This window comes from Eublepharis macularius, chromosome 9, assembly GCF_028583425.1.
Source record: "Eublepharis macularius isolate TG4126 chromosome 9, MPM_Emac_v1.0, whole genome shotgun sequence".
NCBI lineage: Eukaryota > Metazoa > Chordata > Lepidosauria > Squamata > Eublepharidae > Eublepharis > Eublepharis macularius.
In genome coordinates, this window is record NC_072798.1 from 18,753,991 (window position 1) to 18,768,326 (window position 14,336).

Here is a 14,336-nt window from a genome sequence, read left to right on the forward strand (position 1 = left end):
GCAGGAGAGCACGTGCCTCATACGTATTTAGGGTTTGATTCAAATAATTGCTCTTACACTTTGTGCTCTTCCCACACAGCTGAAAAGAAATGTGACAGTGATATCCAGTCCTCTGGTACACATCAATAGGCCCTGAGGAACTGCTGTGAAAAGCCAGAGGAGAGCTAGGGGACCAATTGCTGAGACAGCCCTTATTTCACAGAGTCACAATGTCATTGGCAGCCTCATTTGCCGAGTCCCACAGCAGCCGAGGCCAGCGGACAGGCCTGGAACACAATGTCTGTCTGGATCAAAGCTGCACATCAAGCGTCACGAAGGCCTTGTCAGAACTCAATTAAGCATGCACTTCATCAATATGTTCTCGTATGGTCTCAATACACCAATGATATTTAACAGCTCGAGAGCCATATGGCAACAGGGGGAGGGGGAACAGCTATGGACTTCGAGTGCCTCGGGAGTTACCATGACAACAAAGGTAATGAACGATCACAGTAGTAAAGAGGCCTGTATTTAACAGCATTGAATTGCTGGATGTGAGTGAATACAGCCAGTTTCTTTTCCCCTCTCCTCTTCTGGCTGATTCTCACTGAGGTGGTAAGCCTGTGTCAAGGTTGCAGGACTTCAATTCACAATTAGGGTTGCCGGCCTCCAGGTGGGTCCTGGGATTACAACTGATCTCCTGGCTACAGAGATCAGTCCCCCTGGAGAAAATGGAAGGTGGTCTCTGTGCCATTTTACCTTGCTGAGGTCCCACCCTTCCCCAAACTTTGCTCTCCCTAGGATTCACTCCCAAATCTCCAGGAATTTCTCAACACAGAGCTGGCAGTCCTCATTTACATAATGGGGCACAGGTAATTCAATGCTCTTCCAAGTAACAGCAACAACAAAAAAAATCCATAGAAAACTGGCATGTCCAGAAGGCTTCTAACTAAACATTTTCCACAATATATTTTTCCATATACACATGCTTATATACTAGGCCACCCATTAGGGTTGCCAACTTCCAGGTTGTGGCTGGAGATCACCGAGAATTACAACTCATCTTCTAGCCACAGAGATCAGTTCCCCTAAAGAAAATGGCTGCTTTGGAGGGTGGTCTCTGTGACATTATACCCCACTGAGGTCCCTCCCCTCCCTAAGCCCCACCCTCTCCACCCTCAAAATCTCCTGGCATTTCCAAACCTGGAGTTGGCAACCCTATGCTCTCATTTACCCATACAAAGCAGGAAATTCCCCTAGCCCCAATTTCCCACACCCAAGGAATTGTGACTCTCTAGGAACAGCAGTGGGGAAACTGACATCACAATGCTGTTACATCATTTCTAGGAGAAAATCCAGAACTGACATCTCAGCATACCATGATGCTCTAGGAATTCCACAAACCTCTGTGTTTTTTACCACAGAGATTTGTGGAATTCATAGAGTGTCACAGAAGGCTGTGAAATCACTTTCAGGTTTTCTTCTGGAAATACTGTAACAGCACTGGTTATGCTGTTTTTCCCAGGGCTCCACCCAGAAGAAGCTCCTGGAGGTTGGCAGAGATGAAACAAAAAATAAAGAAAGAATTTTTAAAATTAAAATGAAATTACACCAAAACCATAACTCTCTACACCCTTGATGAACCAAGTATGTGATTCCCACCTGCCTTTCCACATCTAGTTTGGCCCAGAATTAACCCTAGCTCTTGTTTGTACTTGGCCAGAAAGGCAAGTTCAAGTGAAACACCCTAGCGCCTTGTTTATGGGATGTCTCATCCTATTGATCGCATCAGCTTACACTGTGTAATCCACCTTAAGTCTCATTGAGAAAGGCAGGCCATAAATATAGTCAAATAAACAACCATGTACATAGATAAACAAACATGGGAAAAATGCTGAGCCCTCCTGAGATAGAGTCATTTTGAAATGTGGAACGGGTTGGCTGTTCCCCACTGCATATTAAATACCTCCCCCACCCACCCCACCCCCCAAAAAACAGAAGCAACAAATAAATACAATGTCAAAAATACTTACTGGTTAGCACAATGATCGATCTTGCAGTCTTGGAAACCAGATTTGAGTTTACCACCATGAGAGTCACTATGTAATAAAGGCCATGGTAGGTGGCGTTAAAAACTACAGGGGCAGGTAAAGTGCTGTTGAATTCCTCAAACTGGTAAAAATAGTTTTTGGATTCCCCGGTGATCTTTACAACATATATGGAAGATGAGCTCAGCACATCAGACGCTTCTAAGGAAATGACGATGCAGTTGTCATCACGCACGGCCACTTGGAAAGATGCCACGTTCTGCAAGTTGAGGAGAAAAGAGGGTGAGGTCGGAGGAACACCTGGCCCCTGAACAAGCATCCTGATGATGTCTGCCACCATGTGGCTAGAGAGGCCTTGATTGGGTTTCTGAAGGCTTCAAAGTGCTGAGGACTTGGAACCTCCGATGTTGGCTATAACAGGTGGGACTTAGAGAACTTGTATCTATAAAAGGAAGAGCAGCTTTGGCCAGGAAAACCCCTGACTGTAACATCCCCTCCTCCACTGCAAACCATGACATGGATCCTCTGATGTGTAAGTGGAAACAAAAACAGAATTGGTGCAGTTCTGCTTGCACAAAGTTTTGTGCAACACATTCATCCCTATATATTATAGTGTCCAAAAATGTATCATACAAGACCTTGCTCAAGCAGAAACACAACTAGGAGAAAACAATGCTTGACCTAGTGCCAAATGGATGCCCCAGTCTTTTCCTTGCATTTCTGCATGTGTAACAGATCTAACATAAGTGAAAGTTTTGCACTTGATCTAATCCACTGTTTGGGTTATATGCAGGAATCACTGTGATGTATGACTTTTCCATGCTACTGCCAGTAATATATGAAGGCTGGTGATCTCAGCAGAGCCAGTGGATATTTTCCCTTGCCAGTGCTGTTCGTCTCAGAGCACTGGCATGTGAAGAGCCATGTCAGATCAAATACTGCTTTGTAATTTCTGTAACAATATTTCAAAATACGCCTGATGTGCCATAATAATGTTACTTAGCATTTTGATTACGCTTTCAAACTGTTTCGCATTCATTACTTTGTTCTAATCCTTAAAACAGCCCTCTAGTATGATTACAGCAAGTAGATCTCCATCTTGCAAATGAGGCTGAGCAGCTTGCCTAAGGCTGCCTAGTGAATTCATGGCATGGGCAAGCTCGGAATGGAGAACCTCCCAAATTTCAGTGTATTCTTTTCATAGCAGCTCTCTGAAGAAAGCAGAGACAGATAAACAGTGAGTGAGGCGCATCCAGTACAAATATGTTCTCTACCCACCACCCAACATGAGGGAGAAAATGAACCCCCTCCAGCTCTGCAGGAATCACAGTAAGTCTTTGAAACGTTGTTTTCACTAGGACAGCCACACAGCTAAAGAAATCTCAGTTGAACACATCAGTTCTAATCAATCACCTAAATCAACATACATGATAAAAAGCAATAGTTGCAAAAGAAAAAAAAAACCATTCATTCTGAAATGGTGCATAAGTGTATCACCTTAGAAGAGGCATCCCTCTTCTCCCACAAGCAAAAGGGAATGCCTCTTCTAAAATCATGGCAAACATTTGCAGTTTTGTATAACGATATATATCTTTTATAACTATGTGTATTACGAAGAATACATTCATTTTTTTAAAAAAAAATCTGCTGCCCAATGAATCAGAGACACCTTTCAGACCTGATCATCATTGAATCCAACAAATTAAATGCAGTCTTTTAATACCAGGAACATAGTGGGGTTTTTTTGTTGTTAAAAAATGGATCAGAATTCCTTCTTCTTCCTTTTTCATAAAGTGGTCATGCTCAATGTAATTCACATAAAAGCCAAAAGAGTACAACCACACTCAGTCAATGAAACCCAGAAAGGGGGGTTTAGATACTCTAATGCGAGTCAAGAATCATTCCTCTAAAAACATGGGTTTTTTTTTAAGAAAGACCAGAGATGAATATCTGGAGGGAAAGAAGCTCATTGTGAAAGGGGTGACAGCCCCCAAGGAACATAAAAAGAATCTGCTAAACCCCCATGAAGGTCCATCTAGTCCAACCTCCTTTTTTTACAGCAGCCAATCAAATGCTCCGGAGCAGCCAACAAGCACGTCTAGAAATCAATAGTCTTTCCTCACTGTTGCTTCTGTCAACTGGTATTCTGAGGTAAATTGCCTCTGAGGATGACTCCATTTAGCCAACATGACCAATAGTTGACAAACTGGAGTTCTCTCATGTCTAGTCCTCCTTTAAAGCCATCTAAACCAGTGGCCATTACTACAACCTTGGGGCACAGAATTTCATAAGTTAATTATGTTTCATGAGAAATAGAATTCCTGTTTGTCCAGAACGTTTTATCTATCAGTTTCATTGAGTGACCCACCGTTCTAGCACTGGAATGGGGGGCAGGGAGAGAAATTCACCCTATGAGCTTTCTCTGAGCCACAGATAATTTTACAATCCTCTTCTCATGCCCTCCTTTAGTCACCTTTGTTTTTCTAAATGAACACCCACAAATGTAACCCTCTGTCAATAGCCATCCCCAAAATGCAAGACATCTCTGAGGTTCTTATGTTAAAGCTCAGACATTCTCGCCAGGATCATCCTTCGTGGGCCCTCTAGCAGCTAAGTGTCAAGGAAACACTCATCTTTCTTCGCTACTTATTCCATTTTATGCAAGTTCTTTTCCAGTTAGGCAATAATGTCACCAAGGAATTGGAAAAAATAGGGAAAAAATCAAACCCCCCTTTCCCCCTGTATCATAGCAAACATAACATTTCCAGCTGGTTCATAAGAAAAAGAAAATTCTCTTCTTTTCATTAATTGCTAAAAAGAAGCCCATCACATCTGCAGGACTTCCAAATAATAGTTTCTGTAATTAAAACATAAAAAGGGCCACCTTTAAAGTTCCACCTTTTAGTTTCCCATTTAATTGGTTCTGGCAGTGCTTAGATCTCTGTGTCTTGCTGCTGAAAAGTCAGGGCCAGGTGATATTTTCATCTTTTCTGAATAACTTTGCCTTTGATGGTCTGCAGGAGAGAAACTTCAAATGCGCCGGCTTGTGATTCTTGTACCAAGAACGGTTTTGCTCTTTGTATAACCAGCAACTGTGTCCCTCTAGCCACCCAGCGGGGTTTCTCTCCAAAAGTCTTTCAAGAAGATGAGTCACCCACAGGTCTTTTGTCTGTGTTGAGGACTGAGTTTCAAATCACTCCACAAATGCTGCGAGCTTCTCAAAAGTTTGTCTATAACATAAGTGTATTAGTCATTCATCGATTAATAGGAATACTTCCCTGACCATTACGTGGAAACTGGAGCTGTTCTCACCAACCAGCTAGAATTTAGCGGACAAGCCCAGCTAGTTTCTGCTTGTTACTTCTTCTGTCTAAACCTGCACTAAACCTTAATATACTTATGCCACCTGAGATATTTTTGCTAAATGATCTTTCTAATGTTGAGAAACAATTTCATGATATCATTTGACATCTTATCATTGTTGCTAGAATGATATTTACAAGATATTGGAAGAAAGATGTTGTCTCAAGTTCAAAAGAATGTTTTGATAAAGTTAAAGAAACATTTATTATGATTAAATTAACCTTTTTACAAAGAGGAAAGAATTCAACTCTCTAGGAAACATACTGGTCTTTTTGGACAACTCGTATTGAATTGTATGTTTAAAGTGTGTACTTTTGTAAATTCTGATTTGTTTGTTACCTTATAATGTGTCCTCTCTTGTATAAATTAATAATAAAATAAAATCATTTTTCAAAAAAGACAAGAAATAATAAACCTGCATTAAAATAATTATTTTTCCGTATATTGTCCTCAAACTCCACGGATGAGCAGAGTTCTTCTTGCTTCTCCTCTTTTGCTTCAGATTTTTGCTCTGTGCCAAGTCCCACTTCTTAATTCCAGTTTAACTGGGAGAATTTCTAAAATAAATTCTAAAAATAAATCATGTAGTTTGCCACAGTGTTCACTTTTTTCAGTTTCCTCTTTCACTCCTTTCTACATTACCTACGGGCACTTGCACAATTAGAATCAAAAGTCTCAATGTGGTGTTTTACTGATGTGGTTTTATATATCAGTAAAAACATTACACAAAAATAATTCCATCTAGATTGCTTTTATGCAGTGTTTCATTAATGAGCACATGCACATTAATAATATAGAAGAGGGGAAAAGATGCAGCACACTGAAGTAACTGAAAGCTACGGCAATGTGCACACATGCAATGAGGAAAGGGAGCTTTGACTCTTGAAAGCTTTATACCACGGAAGTCTGGTTGGCCTCCAAGGTGCCACTGGACTCAAATTCTGCTGTTCTACTGCAGACCAACATGGCACCTACCTGAAATTAACTTGCACATATGCAACACTCTGTACAAAGTTTGGAAATAAAAAGTGGAACAACGAAAAATGCCAAATGCGTCAGTTTCATTTTGGAAACAGGATCAGATATCTTCAACTTCTAGTTAGAAATTCAGATGAGAATTTTAAAATCAGTGCTGAAAAATACCATTTTGTCTCGATAGCCAAACAACCTACCTACAACACTTCTCCGACCAACAACCCTTTCCTGTCTATTCTAAACAGTTAAACCCTTCTAAGCATATTGGTTTCAATGGGAAACTATGCAAACCCACATCACTCACATGTGGGCTTCTTCTAAAAAATATTAATTGGGAATATGGAATAGGATTTCCATAAATGGGTAAGCTTTTTTAAAAGAAAGAGGAGCAGGAAAAGCCAGCATAAGGCGATGGATGCAAGGAATGGGGGGCCCAAAGGACTTCTTTAGAAGGATGCAGAAAGAGAACAAGACTGCCTTTCACGTTTCTCTGTAGATGTGGCTCTGAGATTCATCCCTCTGGCAAACCAGTCTTTTGAAGACTTTCATGAGATTTTTGCCAATTCATAATTGTTGCAAATCTGATGGGTAGGATAAGCAGAGGACATTAGAAACATCTTCGATCACGATGCCAACCCTAGCTCCAGCAGGATATTGCAGAACCATATCCTATTTGTCTTCTTAACTACAGCATACCTTGACCTCTCACGTGATTCTTATTGCTTTGCATCCAACTGGGAATTGGCATCTTTGCACAATGCTTTCTTGCAGGCAGCACAAGCCAACAGGAGGGCTCCATCTTCTCCCAGATGTTTTGGGGTCTTTGGGGTGGGCTTGGGCTTGCAATAATGATTGCAGAAGGAAGCTGGATGCTCTCATTTGGCTTTGAAGGCATCAGTCTTGCCAGATTTCCCTAGAGGCACAAAAGAGCCTTAAGCTCTGACACTAGTAAATTAAATCCCAAAGGGAGCTGACCTGAAGTAATGAAATGTGTATTTGCCATACTGATGCTGTCAGTCCTAACGCATAGAAATTTTATATCAGGCTAAGCGAGGCAAGTTTGTCACTTCCAGTGTTGACTAAATGCTGCCTTCTCCCTCATTGTTCCTCTTCAAAAGCTAGGAGCGCTGGGATGTGCACAGAGGCGTTTTGGGCGTTCTAAGGTCAATTTCTCTAAGGATCTTGTTTGGCAGATTCGTCTGAATCAATATAAAGGGTGAAGGTGGAGTGATTTAAAATACTGAAGGGGCAGAAGAGGAAACACTTAACCCTCAACGCTGCTCCACCCCCACCCACCCCATTCCTCTTCCCAACCATTTTTCTACCAGTAGGGCTATGAAACTAAAAACAGCTCCCTTTTAGAGAAAAATAACTGGAGAGAATTTGAGGGGTTTGGTCAGGGTTGCGGGCAGGCGAAGCATTTGGTTCTACTTCACTACCAATCCCTTCTGCACTTTACCCTCCACCCCTGACCAGATTCGAACACGAGGCTGCCATTTTAGTTCTGAGCCTAAATCAAGTTGAAACCCGTAGACAAATAACAGTGGGGCATTGGGTTAGTTTATGGTCAATTTGTTTCCCCACGTGATGGGATTAGACAGCTTCTAACAGCTGTAAAGCTCAGAGGAGCTCAGCTGATGGGTGGAGGATGCCATAGGTCTGTGATAGAACATTTGCTCTGCAGAGCAGCAAGTTCCCAGATTCGGTCCCTGTCACCTCCAGCAAACATGTCTCAGATGATGTGGAAGACTTTCACTTGAGACAATGAAGAGTCACCGCCAGTCAACATGGAGATATATGGACCAATGATCCGACTTAGTATAAAACTGCTCTATGTTTTCATGTATGTATTGTCCCCCTTTAAGGTAATAAGGCCTGGAGTGTCACCTCTTCACACATGAATGTTTCACATCTCAATGTTTTTCATGCCCTACAAGGCCAGTGCTGTCCAGGGACAATTTAAGCTTCAACATGCCAGCTGGACCACACCCAAATCCTTCCAACATCACTGCTTTCCGTAATTTACAAACATTTCTACAGAGGACTTTGTGTTCTTTCATGACTGCTTAGGGAGCAAGGAACATTTCCTTTTTCACTTTCTTTTAATTTCCCTATATTGTCATGACTGGAGATGCTTTCAGTACATCCATTTTTGTTGCTAGTACAGACGGTGTGTTGCTTTCTTTCACACAATTGTAAGGCCGTTGATACATACAATGTATGTCTCCTAGACATATGGTATATGTATCATGTATCAATCAGATTTGTGGTTGCAGAAGTGATGCTGAAAAATGCAAACATTTTACAAATAAATGATTATGTGAGAAAACAGAAAACAGCACGAGAAGGAAAAACCCTGGGATTGCATTTACACAAGAGAAGCCAAATCAATAAGGGGCTATTTGAACTGAACTAGCTAGCTTGTGAAATTATATCATATCCCCTATGACTGTGTGGTATGCTTACCTATAACAAATTCTCAGAAGCTGTTCCATTGGCTTCTTTCAGATTCCCTTTGCAAATAGGAAGCTTTAGTTTTCAATAAACTTCAAGGATACAGTAAATCTCAGATCTCACCACATGGGGGCACATTCAGAAGAAACATTTATTATCAAGGATAAAAGTGGCACTGGAAGAATTTTCTTAACTTTAGAGTATGAGATCACGGGACATCGTCTTTCATACTTTCCCTAGGGGCACAACAAAATCTAAAGAAACAATCTGAGAATTATTTTGTGTGAATCCAGTCCAGAAGTCTAATGCCACATCTTAATTTTTAGAAAGCCTAGGCCTAAATTTACTGCTTATTCAGTAAGAAAGCCATAGTGCAATCCTAAAGGGAATGACACCCTTCAAAGTAGAGATGCTCCCCATGTGCTTTGCTGTATTCCTAACTACCCATGCAGTACAACACAATTATAACAACATTCGATTTATATACCGCCCTTCAGGACAACTTAACGCCCACTCAGAGCAGTTTACAAAGTGTGTTATTATTAGGTGCCAGGCTGCACATGGGCGAAATCGACAGAAGCCCATACGTGGGCTTTCTTTGTGGTGGCCCCTACCCTGTGGAATGGCCTGCCTGAGGAGGTCAGGAGAGCCCCATGCTCCTGGCTTTCCTCAAACGATGCAAAACTAAATTATTCAAAAAGGCTTTTTACTTAGATAGGAGGGCTGTATTGTAGGGATGGGGTCTCAGATGCTTCGGTAATGAGTTAGGGACCATAGACTTCACCACTATGTTGCCTTACATATTCTCTGCTGCTTTAAATATGTACTCCTATATACTACCTGTGCTTCATGTTGTCTAATGTCAGTCCTAGAATTGATTATGTTCTGTTTCAGCATTTCTTCAACTCTGTATTGGATCCTTGATAATGCTATGTCTTTGTAAACTTGTATTTATTTACCCTATGGCATTGTTTATGGAAATGTCCTTAACACTGTATGGAAATATCCTTGATACTGAATGGAAATGTCCTTGATACTGATTGTACTAATCTCATACTATATAGATTATCCCTCCAACAATCACCCTGTGAGGTGGGTGGGGCTGAGAGAGCTCTGGAAGAGCTGTGACTGTTGAAGTTACCCAGCTGGCTTCAAGCGGAGAAGTGGGGAGTCAAACCTGGCTCTCCAGGTTAAAGTCCCACTGCTATTAATGACTACACCAATCTGGCTTTATGCGTATGGAAGTTCTCAAACAGCCCAACCAATTTCTCCTACCCACCCCCATCCTTGCTGCATAACTGCTGTATTCAGCAGGCAATTGCTTAAATAGACAAGTAGACCATTCACAAATCAAATAAATCAGTCATCAATAAATGCCGTGTTGGAATAAAATCCCATCCTTCAGAGTTCATCCATGCAGTCCTTAGTGATGCTAACGGCCACTCAACTGTTCACATTGACAGCATCTTTGTACAGTCTCAGGTTTGTGGAAGCCTGATGCAAACCAGTTCTGCAGGCATCCACAGCTGCTCAACATGAACAGACTGCTTGATTGGCTCACATCTGCTCACCACTTTCAGACATTGTCCATTCAACACATTTGTGCATGGAGAACTTTGCAGCATTCCTACTTCTAAGCCCTTTGAACTTGATGGTCTTAAAAGGATTGTACTGCTGGTGTATTGTAGAGACTTGCAGTAGAAATGTGCATTTGGATATTCCTGAGCACAAATTACACTTGAAATTAGCTGTTTCTCATTGGCTCAGGGTCGCCCAAAATGACACAATGCGCTCCTGAAATTCTGGGAGTAAGGAAAATTTATCTCCTGGAACTTCTGGAGTGTTTCAGGGTTTTGAGAAGGCAAAGGAGTGGAGAGGTAAAGAGAGGAAGCTGGCCCAGGAAACAGCTCTTGTTTGCCAAGAGAGGTGCCAACTAACCGCTCATGGTCAGACTTTGCCTTCAACCAGAGGAAAGGACTGAGCTGGTCCCAGACTTATCATGCCAACATTGTCCCAACTGGAGGTTTCTCCCTGCTGCCAGCATTGGAGCTGGTCCTCCTCACCACAGAGTGATTCTTCTTTCTTTATATCACCACAATTGAAAAAGCTAGAGACTTACTTTTGAAAAAATAAAACCCGGGAATTCAGAGAACTTCATACACATACTGCTATAATGTTATCTTGATATAACACTATTCAATTGCTGATTTTTAAAAAAATAAATAAAAGCCCCCAGTGGCAGGGGAGGGCTCAGGTGCTGCAACAGCCAAACCTCACAGGCACTGAAGAGCCCACCGGCCTGCCCACCATTTTCCAGCTGAGGGACAGCTCTGCTACCATTGGTGCTGGAGGGAGAAGCCTCCAGTGGGGATAATTCCGGTATAGTAAGTCCGAGGCTGGATTCCTCATTTCCTCTCCCTCTTCCCCCACTCCTGTTACCTGCGGAGGGGGGTGGGGGTTCATGACAAAAATAATGGTCCTGAATTTTCAGGATCTTCCAAAATACCTAGGAAAAAATCCCAAACTGTTAAGAATGTTTCTGAAAAGTCAGGATAACAAAAACAGTGCCCTACTTGAAATCCAGATCTGAAATTATTACACATTTGTTTTTGAAGTGCACATCCCTAACTATGTAAGAACCAAGAAGACCCAGTCCCAATTCCACCATAAACTATGAACTCAGTTCCATCGTAAACCACTATTAACACAGCCCCCTTCCCAATATGAAGACAATAATACCGGTCTACCTTGGCTGCTTCCACACACGTTGGATAATCCACTTTCAATGCTCTTTAGTGAACATTTGGAACTGCTTTTCCATGTGTGGAACAAAAAATCCACTTCCAAAGGATTGCTAAAGTGCACTGAAAGTGCATTATTCAACGTGTGTGGAAATGGCCCTTAAGTGGCATTTGTGAGGATTATTGAACTAATGTGTATGGAATGATTTGAATACAGCTTGAATTGTGAAACTACAAAGCATTAATTTAAACAATTAAAAAAAGGTATAAAGCAGTCAAGCCCATTCAGCCAAGGAATCTATCCCGGAAACATCTAATTTATATGCACCAGCTAACTGCTCTGCGTGCACACACGTGCACCCTTTTACGAAGTACAGACAATTAAACTTCAGCAGTTCCCTGATGAATAAGCACATATAAATACACAATGGATACAAGATGAATTATACGATTCAATTAAAATGCTCCTTCCCACACATGCCTTACTCAAAACCCAGGACAATATAAATAGCAAAGATATATTACATCATCTAATTGATCTCCTCTTCGGCACGAGATTGGTCCCTGTAGTACAATTCTCAAGTGCTTCCTCCAGTCTAAATTTTTGCTCCCCCTTATTTCCCTGTCATGGAGAATAATTAGTCACCCAAACAAAGGAATATATACAAAAAAATTGTGCCTCGAGAAGTTATTTGCATGCTTCTCCAAAACACTCTTTCACTGTAAGCAAAGGATAGCTGTCATCCAACGATCTGGGAGAAATATTAGAGCTGGAACAATAGGCTGGATCTAAACTAAATTAGAAATTTCCACTAATTCCCCCTTCCTGGTACATGTCATTTCTTAGGGTCCTGTACCCCAAGGAGCAGCATTTCGTGGAGATCAGAGGCCTGCAGAGGAATGGAGGAGGCAGGAAAGTACCGTTCTTTCATTAGAAAATTGAGTCTGGATCCAATTTTTTACAGACTTTGTGGTTTTTTGGTTGCTCTTACTTTGTCTCACCATCCCCAAATACACATACAATATAGTCAATCTATGCATGTTCATGCATCTTCCCAAGAAACAGTAGATCTTCAGGGACTTGTCCATAATGTTTCAGCACCAAGGACAGAGACTAAGCTCCAGATCCAGCGAATGGCTTATGTTTTTTATTTAAGGGTAGAACGTGATAGTACTGTGGCTGCCACTGACAGAAGTAACCCTGCTTCCCAACATAGGGCTTAACAAACAAAGCTACCTTATATTGAGTTGAACAATCAGTCCATCCAGCACAATATTGTCTACTCCAATCAGTCCATCCAACACAATATGGTCTAGTCCAACTGGCAATGGTTTCCAAAGTCTTTTGCAAAACCTGCTACTCTTTTATTGCTTTGCAATCCTAAGAAGAGTTACTCCAGTCTAAGCCTATTGAAATCAGTGGGCTTAGACTGGAGTAATTCTTCTTAGGATTGCATTGTCCAACTAGAAATGCTGGTGATTGAAACTGGGATCTTATGCAAGCAATGCATGTGTTCTGCCACAGCCCCTTCCCTTATTCTCTCTTCCCCTATAATTCCTAGTAATGCTAAGAGTGCAATACCACCATGCTGGTAGATTCTCCATCCTGCAAACTGAATTGTGAAATGCAAAGCATTATGTCCATGAAGCAGCACAGAAACAGAGAAACTTATAGTTTGTTGATGTCACACATTTTGTTGTTTTGGACTTCAGGGACAGGAGAAGGGATTTGGGTGTCTGATTTCAGCAGCAGAGAAGATTAAAGGGCTTAGAAAGCACAGTGGATGAACACAGCCCCACAATCTTCTATAAAAAACAGCCAATATTCAATTTATTCTTATAGACATCCTACTCCCAATATACACATACACAGATGTATATGATATGGATTTCCTAATAATCCACATTTCAAAAAACCCATCATCAGTTTCCTATTCACAATACAGGTTGGATCCTGCTAGCTTTGTTTGTTCAATCCCGGCCAGTTCTCCAGTTTCCTACTGCTCCTGTCCCATGTAGTTTTTGTTCATGTAGGTTCCATGTTCCCCAGGAAAGCCTTTTTGGTGGTCAAAGGGATCCTGCCCTCCCCTTTTTGCCAGTGGAAAAGCTGGTTGGATCTAACCCTACGTCATTTGAAAGCCCCCCCCCCATTAGTATGTTGTAGCAGCACCTTAAAATGACTGTATTGTAACAGTTTATAAAAGCTATCCGAAGATAAATCACACTCACATTTCAAGACAAAAAAAAATATTGTGACAGTTTCAGAATAATTCCACACAAGATCTCCAAATGCTTTGAGCATCCAATGCATTTAATAATTACCATCAAGGTTACAGTGATACTAGAATGCTTCACAAGGTCGATGAGGCAAGGCAAACATTCAAAATATGCTCACTCAGACAAGCTTAAAAATTGTGCAGAATTATTGCATCATCTCCTTGCTTCTCTGTCGCTGTGTAATTGGTCCCTGAAGCATGATTCTCAAGGGTTGGTTCTAATCTATATTCCCCCCTCTGCTCTACCTGCTATCCTTCTTAGCAAGAAGAGCAATTCCTTACCCAAACACATGCAAAAAGTTATATAACTATAACTGTGTGCATATTCCATTCCTCCCCGTAAGGTTATCTCCATTTGCTTCTTCAACATAACCTTTTTATGGTTCCAAGAATGGTTGATGTGAGGTCATTGAGGGCCAAAGGGTCTGTGAGATGGTGTAGTGGTTAAGAGCGGCAGGACTCTAATCTGGAGAACCAGGTTTGATTCCCCACTCCTGCAC

General features: G+C 41.5%; 1 protein-coding gene across 1 annotated transcript in view; it reads right to left on the reverse strand.

The window, feature by feature from the left end:
• Positions 1-2,367, reverse strand: part of PTPRO (protein tyrosine phosphatase receptor type O) — a 100,186-nt gene extending 97,819 nt beyond the window's left edge. The window contains exon 1 of the mRNA XM_054988604.1: positions 2,013-2,367. Within this exon, the coding sequence (XP_054844579.1) occupies positions 2,013-2,367 (355 nt within the window). The remainder of the gene's footprint in view (positions 1-2,012) is intronic.
• Positions 2,368-14,336: the final 11,969 nt, after the last annotated feature.